The sequence below is a fragment of the Kwoniella europaea genome, chromosome 2 (genome assembly GCF_036810445.1).
Source record: "Kwoniella europaea PYCC6329 chromosome 2, complete sequence".
NCBI classification, from domain to species: domain Eukaryota; kingdom Fungi; phylum Basidiomycota; class Tremellomycetes; order Tremellales; family Cryptococcaceae; genus Kwoniella; species Kwoniella europaea.
Genome location: NC_089488.1, coordinates 1,129,638 through 1,142,165, shown reverse-complemented (window position 1 = coordinate 1,142,165; position 12,528 = coordinate 1,129,638). Strand labels below are relative to the sequence as shown.

General features: G+C 42.6%; 4 protein-coding genes across 4 annotated transcripts; 2 read left to right on the top strand and 2 right to left on the bottom strand.

Annotated features, from left to right (window-relative positions):
* Nucleotides 1-221: 221 nt before the first annotated feature.
* V865_006756 (uncharacterized protein) lies at nt 222-2,309 on the bottom strand (the record flags this gene model as incomplete). Its single annotated transcript, XM_066230513.1, has 10 exons — nt 222-320; nt 493-763; nt 872-941; nt 1,062-1,192; nt 1,262-1,347; nt 1,415-1,491; nt 1,553-1,654; nt 1,792-1,893; nt 1,981-2,118; nt 2,183-2,309. The coding sequence occupies 10 exons, from the start codon at nt 2,307-2,309 to the stop codon at nt 222-224; spliced, it is 1,203 nt and encodes a 400-aa protein (XP_066086610.1).
* Nucleotides 2,310-2,977: 668 nt separating this feature from the next.
* Nucleotides 2,978-5,584, top strand: V865_006755 (uncharacterized protein; the record flags this gene model as incomplete). Its single annotated transcript, XM_066230512.1, has 4 exons — nt 2,978-4,322; nt 4,423-4,831; nt 4,951-5,077; nt 5,231-5,584. 4 exons carry the CDS (start codon nt 2,978-2,980, stop codon nt 5,582-5,584), a joined length of 2,235 nt encoding a protein of 744 aa, XP_066086609.1.
* A 376-nt stretch (nt 5,585-5,960) lies between these two features.
* V865_006754 (uncharacterized protein) lies at nt 5,961-9,639 on the top strand (the record flags this gene model as incomplete). Its single annotated transcript, XM_066230511.1, has 10 exons — nt 5,961-6,139; nt 6,240-6,399; nt 6,476-6,920; nt 6,983-7,041; nt 7,101-7,196; nt 7,255-8,352; nt 8,491-8,667; nt 8,738-8,949; nt 9,021-9,134; nt 9,219-9,639. The coding sequence occupies 10 exons, from the start codon at nt 5,961-5,963 to the stop codon at nt 9,637-9,639; spliced, it is 2,961 nt and encodes a 986-aa protein (XP_066086608.1).
* Nucleotides 9,640-9,863: 224 nt separating this feature from the next.
* On the bottom strand, nt 9,864-11,817 carry V865_006753 (uncharacterized protein; the record flags this gene model as incomplete). The annotated part of the gene is made up of 6 exons (XM_066230510.1): nt 9,864-10,769; nt 10,844-10,903; nt 10,964-11,098; nt 11,184-11,303; nt 11,384-11,647; nt 11,731-11,817. The coding sequence occupies 6 exons, from the start codon at nt 11,815-11,817 to the stop codon at nt 9,864-9,866; spliced, it is 1,572 nt and encodes a 523-aa protein (XP_066086607.1).
* Nucleotides 11,818-12,528: the final 711 nt, after the last annotated feature.

Below are 12,528 nucleotides of genomic sequence, written 5' to 3'. Positions count from 1 at the left end.
CATTATGATCCCGAAAAGGTCATATTGCAGCATATGAATATCCTCCTCTTAGTGTATAACATCGAAGAAGCGAATAGAAGTAAGTGTCAGATTTCACGTACGATCGATACTTCATCCTTGTTTTAATGAAACATATTCGCAAGTTTCACTTTGAGATATGCATATATTGGATAATCCATTAATCATACCAATACATTTATAATTGGCAGACTAGACTAAAATCAATCTGCGCTTGGTCTTGACTGTCTTCCTATCGCTAATCTCTGGACAGCATCTGGTTTAGGTCCATATTCCTTCATCGCATGATCCGCACCTGCAATCTGATCGTGAAATATATAAAAGTACAATCAGCTTTCATATCCGGCTGAGAATTTGATCACAGCATTGAGCGATATTAAAGTGACAAATACGATCATGATTCTCATACATATCCTAGCTTTTTCAATCTCTGAAAACATTTGTAATAGAAATAAGTGATACATCCTCACTCACACGTTGTAACAGATCCCTCATCCAAGAAGGTACGACCCCCACCGAATCATTAATCACCCTAGCTAGATTGGTGTAAAAAGGTAATCTGATGATCCTACTTTCCCTAGAATCTAAATTATCGATAATGACTTTAACGACTTGGTGAGATTGGAGTGGTGGACAGAAGAAATTGAACAAGCGAGAAGCGGGTAGAACGGTTTTGGAGAATAGTGATGTGGTAGAGATGAACGATGGTAGAAGGAGGGTAGTTCGGATGTTCGGGGTTCTGTAACTATCATAGGTTACAAAGAAGTATGAGTACTGGTCGTTGATCTTATTCCATTACTGTTGTATATTGGGAGAACAGGTGATTCATACACTTGCTGAAAAGCCGACTTACCGATTATCCAATTCGAACCTCAAAGATTGATTTAGACTTATCAAAGCGGCTTTACTAGCGCAGTAGTCGGCTATAATGACCCCAAGACAAGAAGCAAAAGCGATCGACCTTCGGTTTAGCTTGGTTTTGAGGGGTTGTTAAAGCATAGCTTCAGAGAGAAAGAGGAGAAAAAAAAGAAGAACAAACTCACTCATTTGAGCAGCCCCCACTACGCCCATCACACTAGACATGGTAATTATATGACCATGGTTCTGCCTCAACAAAGACGGTAAGAATGCTTTCAATATCCAGAAGTGAGCTAGGGTGTTGGACCCGAATGTACTATCATTCCATCCCCGGAAAAGGTCAGCTGGGAACAAATCAGGAGAAGCGGCAGGGAGGGTCACTAACTCTTTCACATCTTCTTCTGTTAGATCCAGTAATAATTTACCTTTGACTACTCCTGCGTTATTGACAATGATAGTTGGATCTCCAACCTATGGATATGTATAAGTCAGCTCATCATGAATTATCAGGTGTCATATAGCTGGTACAGAGGCTTACTTCTTCCCTTACTTTCTCTGCTACCGCTTCAACAGATTTATAATCTGACACATCACATATATACGTATATATGTTTTCTACACATCAAGGGATGTCAGCTCATTTCATCCCATATGATTGAGAGGAGGAATGACTGACCATTGTCAGTTTCGAACTTTGGTGGATCTTTGGTAAGTACCACTACCGATACATTCCTCATTGCCAAGGTCTCAGCTAAGAGGGCGCCAATTCCAGATCCGCCTGATTGATGAACAGGGTCAGCAAATAGTTCTCACGCATGTACGCCCCTCCACAAGGACGACATCTGACTATTGATAATGTGTCCTCGTTGTTTAAGGTTTGTAGATAGGACTGTTGAATCATCGGACATCACTCACCCCCTGTGATCAGTACAATCTGTTCATCCCATTTCAGTTTCTCAGGAGCGAACAACCATGTCCCACCGGATCTATAGACTCTATCGATATGGTTCCATATACCTGTTCATGGTACAAAACAGGACAATCCAGTCAGCTGACCGTCGTGACAATCATGGAGGTACACTGAGGAAAGCAGAGCTGACTTGCCGATAAAGCAAATAAGGCCCGTCCATATACATGACAAGATAAATGCAGGATGACCAGAATGGGTCTGAGAGAGGAACGTGATTGGTAAGAAGATTACGAAAATTGGTGAGAATATCGTTGCGTTAAGTACTTTGATTACTACTCGCTCAGTGGATTAGCTAAATGCTTTTCGAAATGACAGAGGGGGCGGCAGGTAACTTACCTATGTCAATATCAAAATTGTCGGATACCAAGTGAGGCTCTCTGGAATCGATAGGAGGTGAAGATACATTGCCATTGTCTCCAGAGCCCTTGAGGGTTTGAGCTTCTTTCGCACCGACGAAGGTCATTCTGATTGAGGAAGTGGTTGGGTTTGACTGCTTAATGCGAAGCAGCAGCCAGCAAGGGAGAGGGGAGGAATGGCACTGAGCATAGGTTATATACCCATTCTTACTGATTTTGCGTTCTCACTGGCCTGAACTGTTGCTTGGTGACCATCCGGCCCTTGCAAGGAGAACGTCGTCGAGTATCAGGTATCGCTAAGTTAACGCTCAAATGCACAGACATCGAATAACTTATCGAATGAATCACCTCCACACACATACACAAACCGTTCCTTGATCTTTCATTCCAATGACGGGTTTGTAATGGGCATTATGATTGAGTCGTATTCGGAAGTAGATGGGGCCGTAATCAGGGTAATAGACTAATTAGGCTGTGAAAATTAAGGTTTATTTGGTTCATTACATTGGATCCATTGGTAAATCCGCCCTGAGATAGAAGGATGCCATGCTTCTGCTTCGCGTCGAGCTCAATGTTTTTGGGATCCATTGTGTGAGTGCGATAAGGGGGATACGACCGTGTTCATTGCTCATTTACTCCTCTCTCCCAACATCGCCTTGTATATCGCCCAGGACGTCTTCGTTCCGAGATTTGCCCGCTGGATTTGTGGGACGCATAGAGCTGCAGCTCCAACAGATCCTGGGTTGCAAGATACCGAACTGAAACTCCGCTCGCGATGGAACAGTACAACTCTCCATCGACATCATCCTCCTTCCCGACCTCATCCTCATCCTCATCCTCACATAGGGAAACGGCACCCACTCCCCCTCAGACACCTCAACACGTGATGAAGAAACGACGTCGTCGCGATGCTTCACATACAACTCTCGATCCCTCAACCATGCCTCAATACCTGCATCAGCGGATACCTTCACTCTCATTAACATTCCTTTTCCTCTCATGTCTCCTCGCCATCCTCTTGCCCGTCGTGTCAGCCGCACCGCCATGTGTCCGTTTCGCAGATTACGACTCTATAAACCAGATGTTCATCGACGGAGGTCCGGGTACCAAGGTATTTCTCTGTCCGAGCAAGCTGTATCGTCTATCTGGGACGATCGTCTTCACCGCAGCAGACCAGGAATTAGCCACATACGGATACCCCACTGGCTCAGAAAGAGCCATACTGCGTGTGGAGGGTAAACAGACTTCTACAGTCATACAGGGGGATTGTAGGCGGTGTGCAAGAGTGGGTGTAAGAAGTTTGATCATTGATGGCAACAGGAAGAAATTAGGTAGGATAAAGAATATGGACGATGCGGCTGGATTAGTCATATTGGGAGGAAACGAAGGTCAATCAGTTAAAAATTGTTGGATCAAAAATCCCAGAGGGTTCACAGCGCTACATATAAGAGAAGGAGATAAGTTACAATGTACAGGTGCGATGATAGATAAAAACGAAATTGGTCCAGTAGGTGAAGAATATGATCCTGATTTGGATGGAGAAGATCCCGAAACTTCACCACTTGGTAGACCTTTGGCAGACGGTCTATCAATAGCCTGTAGGGACTCGTTCGTAAGGGACAATACATTTTACGACAATACGGACGCATCAATAGTCATTTATTGTTCGCCTGGCACTTTGGTTTTAGCAAATCACATAACTGCTAGAAGCTTATCCTCAATGGCTGGTATACTATTAGTAGATCAGACGCCGTTCGATGGTGATTATTCGGGTGTGATGGTCAAACAGAATATAATTGATGCTGCATCAAGATCAATCAGAGTAGGAATTGGAATAGGTTCGACAGTTTGGTCAGATGATACGGAGACGATATTGAAAGGAGGAACAATATTGAATAATGGATTGAAAGGTAGATATATGGGATATGGAATTGCTGCGGCTGGCTTAGAAGGTTTCAAAGTTAAAGGAAATTGGGATGAAGCTCAACATCAAGGTCAAAAATCTGCTAGATGCTTTGATGAACCGGTTAATCCTGATCCAATGCCTTTCTTGTATAATTTGGAAACGATTAAGGAATCGGAATTTCAAGATGGTTTCAAAGATCATGATTTCCAGTATGGTAAGTGAGCCTCATCATTTTGCCTTGTTGCTGCTTTCGTTTTTTTTGTCGTTTGAACTTGACCTCCTGGGCCAAGCTGACATATCTTCCACCCAACTAGTCGTCTGTATCGATGGATTATACGATAAATCAAATCCCCCAAAGCACGACTTACCTCCTTTACCCCATGATCTAGATAATGAAGAATCGAAGAAAGAAATAGTACCACCTCAGAAGATCGACAAAGCAAACACTGAAAAGAAGGATACGGCAACTAGTGATGATGGTGCAAATGAGGAAGAAGAAGAAGATAGGTCTCCGGATATAGTTGAACCTTCAAAAGATGGATTTTCGACAGGATCAGAAGTGATGGACGACATACTCACGCATTCACAACAGAGGATGTTGGAGGCCATAGATCATTTACATAGAAGGGTGGATATACTCGCTAGTAATGTTGAAAAGTCCGATAAAGATAAGAATAAAAAGAAGTCGAAGGTTGTAGGGGAAAGTCTGGATCCTGCTATCTCGTGAGTGAAACGGGTTCATATCGAGCTCATGACCAAAGACAATCAGTATGCGAAGGATTGCGTCCTGATACGGAATTGAGTTTGTCGACCGTAAGCTGATATATTAATGCTTTTGTCAGCACCCACCTTGAGAAATTGCAAAGAAGAGTGGAACACCTGGAAACTTCCCAGAAGAATTTACTGGAATCGGCTATAGCTATGAGATCGTCTATTCAGTCTTGGGATCAAGAGATGGCCACAATAGGGGTGAGTGGACTTGCAATCGTTGTTTCGACATATCTGTCCAACTATTCTTTTGTAGACCTGCGGTCTTTTGTATATCTGCTGTCTTCCATCCTTTCATTTACTGTCTCGCACATATCGACACATGTTCTGATACTGATTACTTATCGACTGTAGGAATGGCAATACGATATCCTTCTTGACGTCCGACACAAACTTGACCTCCATTCCTCCCATTCCGACGCTGAATCAGGATATGTCCGTCCGCTAGGAGACGAGTCCGAAGAGGCGGGGATGGTAAATGAGATCAACTCGCCTAGGGTGGATCATACTCACCCTTCGATCAATAGGGATAATATAAGGGACCTCTCAAATAAGCAGAGATTGTCTCAGACGGATAGGAAGAACGGTTGGAATGGAAGTTTGGGTTGGTGGTTGAAGGTAATCTTGCTACAGGGTATAATAGGGATTGGGTTATGGTTATTGCGAGGATGGTGGAAAGGGAGGAGAGTACATGGTAAGATATTGTAGATGTAGGTGTTGATGGACAGTTGAAAGATCGTGATTTGAAAGTGCTTGAAGACCATAGAAGGAAGAAGATGATCACACATATACATATACATATACATATACATATGCATATGCATATCAATATACATATACATTTACATTGAGACCCAGATGGGCGTGATAGATGTGATAGATATCATGGTCGATGGGTGATTGTGATCGTTGAGTGGGTCTATTTCACCTGCTCGGTCGCTTGTACGCCGGACGAAATCAAACGCGTACTTGGTCGATCGGTCATGTTCACGCTTACATCTTTTTCGACCTCGATTTCACTCTCGCATCGCTAACTTTCCTTTTCCTGCCAGCACAGTGTCGCAGCATGCGTTAAGAGCGAAGCATGTCGACTTCAACCATACCGCGTTTAGCTCAACAGCTCGTCAGTGCACTAGTCCCGGAGCTAGGGGATGATCGAGTCGGTACATCCAGTTTGACCAATCGAGTAGTCAGAGAGATCAGAGCGGATGTTCAAGGAGGTGCGAGGAAGGAATGGGAGGATGTCAAACATGCTATACGGGGGTATGTCGTTCTCATCTAAAGCTGACAAATTCCTTGAGAGCGGACATGTATTTACTTTTATTTAGTTGTGATTGCTAATTATGCGAGGTAAATCTTGCAGATTATCGCGAACAGCCAAAATACGTGTCCAAGAAGATTTGGCAGCAGCCTTGGAGGAAAATTTCAAAGCCCTACAGAGATGTCGCGAAAAGGGGAAGGGGAGCTGGGAAGGGGATGAACAGATGAAGATAAGTAATTTACCTCAATATGTCCATTTATTGGTGAGTACTATCAACCTTCCATCTTTGTTCTTTCTTCTGAAGATCGTTTCTGACTGTAAATGTTGGAATGACTTAGCTGAACCTTTCCGATAAACCTACTTTGCAAACCAATGAGTTCGCCTACTCCTATTTGCATCGTACTACCCCATCAGGGCCAATAGCAGATCAGATATTGTACAAGGAAATAATGGATTCTGAACCATTTGATCCTGGTGAAATATGGGACGAAGAAGTCTTATCGGGATGGACAGATTCTGAAAATGAATATGACGGGGATTTTCTTTCTGAAGATTCAGACTCTGAGGGTAGTTCTGAAGAAGATTATGTCAAGACGCCTAGCTCAGCGGCTATTCGAGCGCAAAGAAGGAGGGACAATGAGAATAGGAGAAAACGGCTTGAAGAAGATAGAAGGGAGGAAGCTTTGGAGGTGGTTAGAGGGTTGAAAGATGGGTATTGGAACAGACCTGAAATCGTTCATGTAATTAAGGAAGGGTCATACGGATGGAGGGATCTTGTCACTCGTACGTTTCGCTATTCACTTCAAACACTGGACATACTATCACTGATGCTGATGTCTTTATAGAGTCAAGCACTGCCTCGTTAGCTGCAAAAGCGATTCCGAATAGACCAGTGACCGATAAAGTAAGTCAGTCCTCAACCTGATCGAGCTATTCCGATGAGTTCTAATCAATCGACGATAGGCTATAACATCGACTCAGCTGCAGCGAGAGATACTATTCGCTCTTTCCGGACGATCAGGAGTTGTATTTCAATTCTCGGACAAAGGTATTTGCTCTGTAAATCATCGTCTACATTACTCTTCCCATTGCTTTCACTAACTTTGCAATGTATCAGGTTATACCAAATCACCCACAAGTCAATCATCTGTCTTCAGGCAGCTTGGGTGACATTCTCATCGCCTTCCAAAAATATGCGAATCAAGCTGCTTCGATCAGGAAATTCATCCTGGAGACCCTTCAGCCAAATCAAATATTTTCAACCAATCGCTCAAGTCAAGCTAACAACAAGCCAAAAGGACCCAATAAGACCCAACAAGCTTTCGCAGGAGTTTGTCATACTATATTATCAGATTTTGTTTTATGGTTATCCGAATTGGAATGCTCTTTCATACAGGGCATTCATAAAGCTTCGACATCATCCCAAGTAGACAGACCTTCATCAGCTTCCACACCCTCTTCGCTCCTGCTAGCACTTGACAGACGTTATTCGGTGGTCCTAGACTTACTGGCATCGTTCATACCTCATTCCAACAACTCGACGATCCTTCTAAACCTCATTCTCACAACTATCAATACGTTCGATCATTCTGCATTCAACGAGCAATTCAATACTCTATCTGATATCTTCATACAAACTGCAACACCTTCCTGGGAAATGCTAAGAATATGGATCCAACACGGTATGCCTATCCCCTCATCATTCACCGATACCGAAGAGGCGTATACGACCTCGATCGATGAAGGGACTGAACGAGCATTGGAAGATGAGTTCTTCATCAAAAGAGATAGAGATGTCAGCTGGGCCGATGAGGATTTCTACGAATGTGGGTATGTAGTTGATGAATATGGATGGCCTGAATGGATAGGCGAGGAATTAGGTGAGATGATCTTAGAGGCTGGAAAAGCGAGAGGATTGTTGAAAAGTTTATTGGTTGGGATGGGTACGGTGGAAGATTGGCAGGATCTACGAGAGTTGTTGCGATTGGACTTCCCTTCCCCGAATAAAGAACGTTCCAAAAGGCCAGAAGGTGTGAATGTAGTCGAGAAGATATCAGGTTATTTGATGCCGATATGTCAATTGCTTCAGTTCCACCTTAGAAGGGTACTTGATGAAGAATGTGGATTGGAGGATCATCTTGATGCGATTGAGGGAGTGATATATCATAGAGGGTATGATGTTTTGGATGGTTGGAGTAAAGTATTGTTTGATAAGGTGAGTCCATCAATTGTCATATACATTCATCATTGAGGATTCGAATGGGATATTCCTTTGGGTTGAAGTTTCTCTCATTGGCTCTAAACCTGTGAAACTCACACTTGCAAATTGCATGAGCTAACCTTTTATTTCAAGGTGTCTGCCAACGCCAAATGGATAGATTTCCAAACACTTACCAGCACGTTCCGAACTATCGTGGAGGAGAAGCAGGCTGGATGGATGAACCCCTCTGCTATACGTATACGAACTATTCGATCGTCAGGTGCGCTCGTAGGACCAAGAGCTTTAGAGATACTTCGAGTGAATTATGAGGTATGCAGATTCGTTTGTTCTGCTCACATACATATTGGTCGTGATGGCTGATTTTTTTCCGGTGGGATAGGTTCCATTCCCTCTATCACAACTATTCTCATCGACATCGATCGAATTACGAGCAGAGGTGTTTACTTTCCTTCTGCAATTGCGTATGGCGCGATATCTCTTGATTCAAACCAAGGAACATGATCGAGAGCTCGTTGTTAAGAGGTCGTACGATGGGGAAAGGGAGATTAGGGCAATGTGGATGATGAGGCAAAAGCTATCATGGTTCATCAAGTAAGTTATTCAAAACTTCCATTGTGTTGCAGGGACTGGAAGTGGCTGATTTGTCGATCTGCTTGATGTAGTACTGTCTACATCTGGCTTACTGATCGCATCATAGAAGTGCAGAACACAGACTTCAGAAGAAAGTTGAGTGAGATGACAAGTCTGAAATCGATGATATCACTTGAATTGCAACAGTGAGTGTACGAGCTGAAATATAGTCTCGATTGTTGATTGGAAAGTTGACCTAACATCGAACTTGATGGTACTTGGTATTGCAGTACTCGAAAAATGCGAAATTACGCTTTCCTTCATTCATCAACTTCCGAGATATACGAGAATATCCAAAATATATTCGATCTAACTCATTTACTGTGGGAATGCTATACATCATACATGGTACAAACACCTTCTAAGTATAATCCCCTAGAGGAATTTGTGACACGTAGGAGACCGCGGAACAGACGAAAGAAAAAGATGCATGACATTTCGTCAGATGAAGATGAAGAGGGTGAAGTAGTGAAAGAAGCATCGATATCTTTCGTTGAGCTCAGTCTTGGTGAGAGGATGAATAAGATGGATAAAGATTTGGATGATCTTGTTAGACAGATCAGGGAAGGAATTGATATGCTTGCGATGGGGTCGGAAGGAGAGGAGGATGGTTGGAGTATGTTGGCGTTTGCTTTGGAAGAATGGAAATGATTCTATGATCTCATGAAAATTGTAGTTTTACTTGATTTGTTGTTGTACCTTTAAGCGCACACATGCAAAATATGTGTATCAGTATATGATACGTAGCCATCTTCGTTTGGGCGCAACAAGGGTAACATCTCATATGGTATAAAGGTATCAAATGGTATCTACAATCACAGTATAATCAAATCTAACAAGTCAAGTAATCCTATTCAATTAAGATAAGATCTTTCTTACAAGATATGATTTAAACCATTTGTACCTTTAAGTATATCGGTGTTATCACCTTTTCCAGCACCCAGTAAATCACCTACTTGAGGGACGATAGCTAAACCTTCAGGGAAAGAACCATCCTTGTTCAATCCTAAACCGTCAACACCACTTAATCCACCAAGGTTCCTCTTATTCAATAGACCATGATGCCCAGCGTAGGAAGGGATAAATTCACCATAGATCCTTCTACCGTCTTTAGTATAGGTGTATGGAGCATATCCATCATTTTCGAGCCCATCGATGTTTACTGCTGCATCTACTTCAGCAAGTATATCTGAGGTTTCACCGAATGGAATAACTTGTCCATTTGTTGTTCGGTAATATCCCGATCCACCGGTGGGTTGGTGGTGGGGTTTATCTAACACTGATCCAAGGGATGAAAGGACGTTGAGATTGTTTGAAACATTACCTAAAATATCCCTTTTCAATCCCAGTCCTAATGGACCATTTTGGTTGCCATTGAGATAATGGGGATAGTTGGTACCGTAATAAGGTTCATCATCGATATTAACCTGAGCATCAATTTCAGCTAAAGTATTGTCGATAACTGGCACGTATTCCGGTTGGACATATCCATTAGGATAATAAGTATTGACATATTTCGTTCGATCGTCCCCGCCACCTCCGAGAAGGTCAAGGCCTCTTTTTTTGGTAATCGAGTGATCTAACAGTTGAGTGATTGTTCTAGTCGCACCATCAAGCTCGTTGCCATCTGGTGCATTGTGAAGTAAACCATTTCGCCTGTTAAGGTGGTCGACATCGACTATAGCATCGGCATCGACGATCTCGTTGGTGGGGAGGACGGCGTGACGGGTGGGAAGGCCTGGAGGGCAGTCATAACAATCTTCGTACCCTGTGAGAGTCTCCTGTGATGAAATGACAGCAAGATTAGATATGTATTGATCGGATGTGTGGAATGACTTGAGCATGCTAGACTCACGAGTACATCTGATACCAGACCGTTGGAAGTGGTGTATCGCTTGGCGATGTTGAGATCGGCCTGATCCAGATGGATGTTAGCTTGAGACCATTCAAGTATGGAAAGTGCGAACAGGCTCACCAAAACGCAGAGATCGTTCTGCCAGAAACCTTGTTTACCATCTACCCAACATGGATCATTAGCATTGGCGAATGGTACAGCGGTGGGGAATCTGGCCGATCCATCAGTCACATCGGCGATGACGTTGAGATCGATCTGGATATCCATTGCAAATGTCATCAGCTAAAATCATGTCACATACAGTACGATATGCCCAATATTGTGGATGATAAACACTCACCAGATCACATAACCCATCTTGAGTGAAATAACCTCTTCTGCCATCTAACCAGCACTCCTGTCCTCCTTGATATCCAAATGGAATGAAATCTTTCTTTTGCAAATCGATATCAAGGTTTGCCTACGTACCAGTATATCTGAGATCAATATTGAACCGAAACGACCGATTTTGACTTTGGGAGAGAGAATCATGAAACTTACAAGAACACAAATTGCATCTTGCCAGAAACCAGGTTGACCATTCAACGTACAAGGTTGACCTTGTCGTACGTAACCTGTGCGATAAGGAGTAGCAGGAACGTATCGGCCGTTCTGTGATTGGTTGATATCGAGTGCAGCAAGTACACAGATATTGTCATCGCTTAGGATGCCTTGGAGACCATCTTGCCAGCATGGAGTTTGGTGGGGAAAGATGGTATCGGTCCCGGGGTGATTATAAAATCGAGAAGCGAGTTGTTCTGATTGCTATTTCCCACCCAACCAACCATATCAAATGAAAATCAGCTTTCTCCAACGGTTTTTGTTTCAAGGTGAGGGAGGGGATATACCTTTACAGCTGGCATAGGTAAAGGTGCCGCTTGAACGAGGGTAGAGAGGATGGAAAAGAGGATAGAAGTAGATGTAAGAGTGAACATCTTGTTTTTATTCGTTAATTGCTTTTGAACCTGGTTGAAAAAAGGTAAGGTCTAGGTTTTAAAATTAAAAGTGAAAAAAGAATGATAGTGCTCTGTCGAAGAGAAAGTAAAAGTAAAAGTAAAAGTAAAAAAATCAGAGCACCCGGCTAGAATGTGATGGATAAAGTATAAAGAAAGATGAGCGAAAAGTGAATGTAAAATGTAAGATGTAAAAATCGGAAGAGCGAAGAATGAAGTGAAAGTAAACTTAGACTGAAGTGAAGTGAAGAATGAAGAAATGGGAAGACAAATATTATCGAGAGCGGTTTTTATATCTTCACATCTCGTATAGCTCTCAAAGCAGAAATCGTATTTCAATATAGATATGACCTAAATGGGCTTATTGAGATCTCGACTGGTTTAGTCAATTGTTGAAGCTTGATTCAGATTCCATATTTGGATTGCATAGGAGGCTTATTAAGATAGAACCTGTTATTGGTCAATCCATTTTGAGTAGCTCTAGATAGTATTTCGCAGGCCAGATGACTTACAAAATACACTTGATGGATAATTTGTATATCTTTTACCATCGAACAGATCGATTTGAAACGATTTAGATGTCAACAAGCAAATCTAGGTGTTTCGGCTATGTCGTCGAGGTATGGATTGATGAGCGTTTTCCATTGTACGTCAGTCGAGCATCTTGCTATTCTACATGTCAGTGATGTGAGC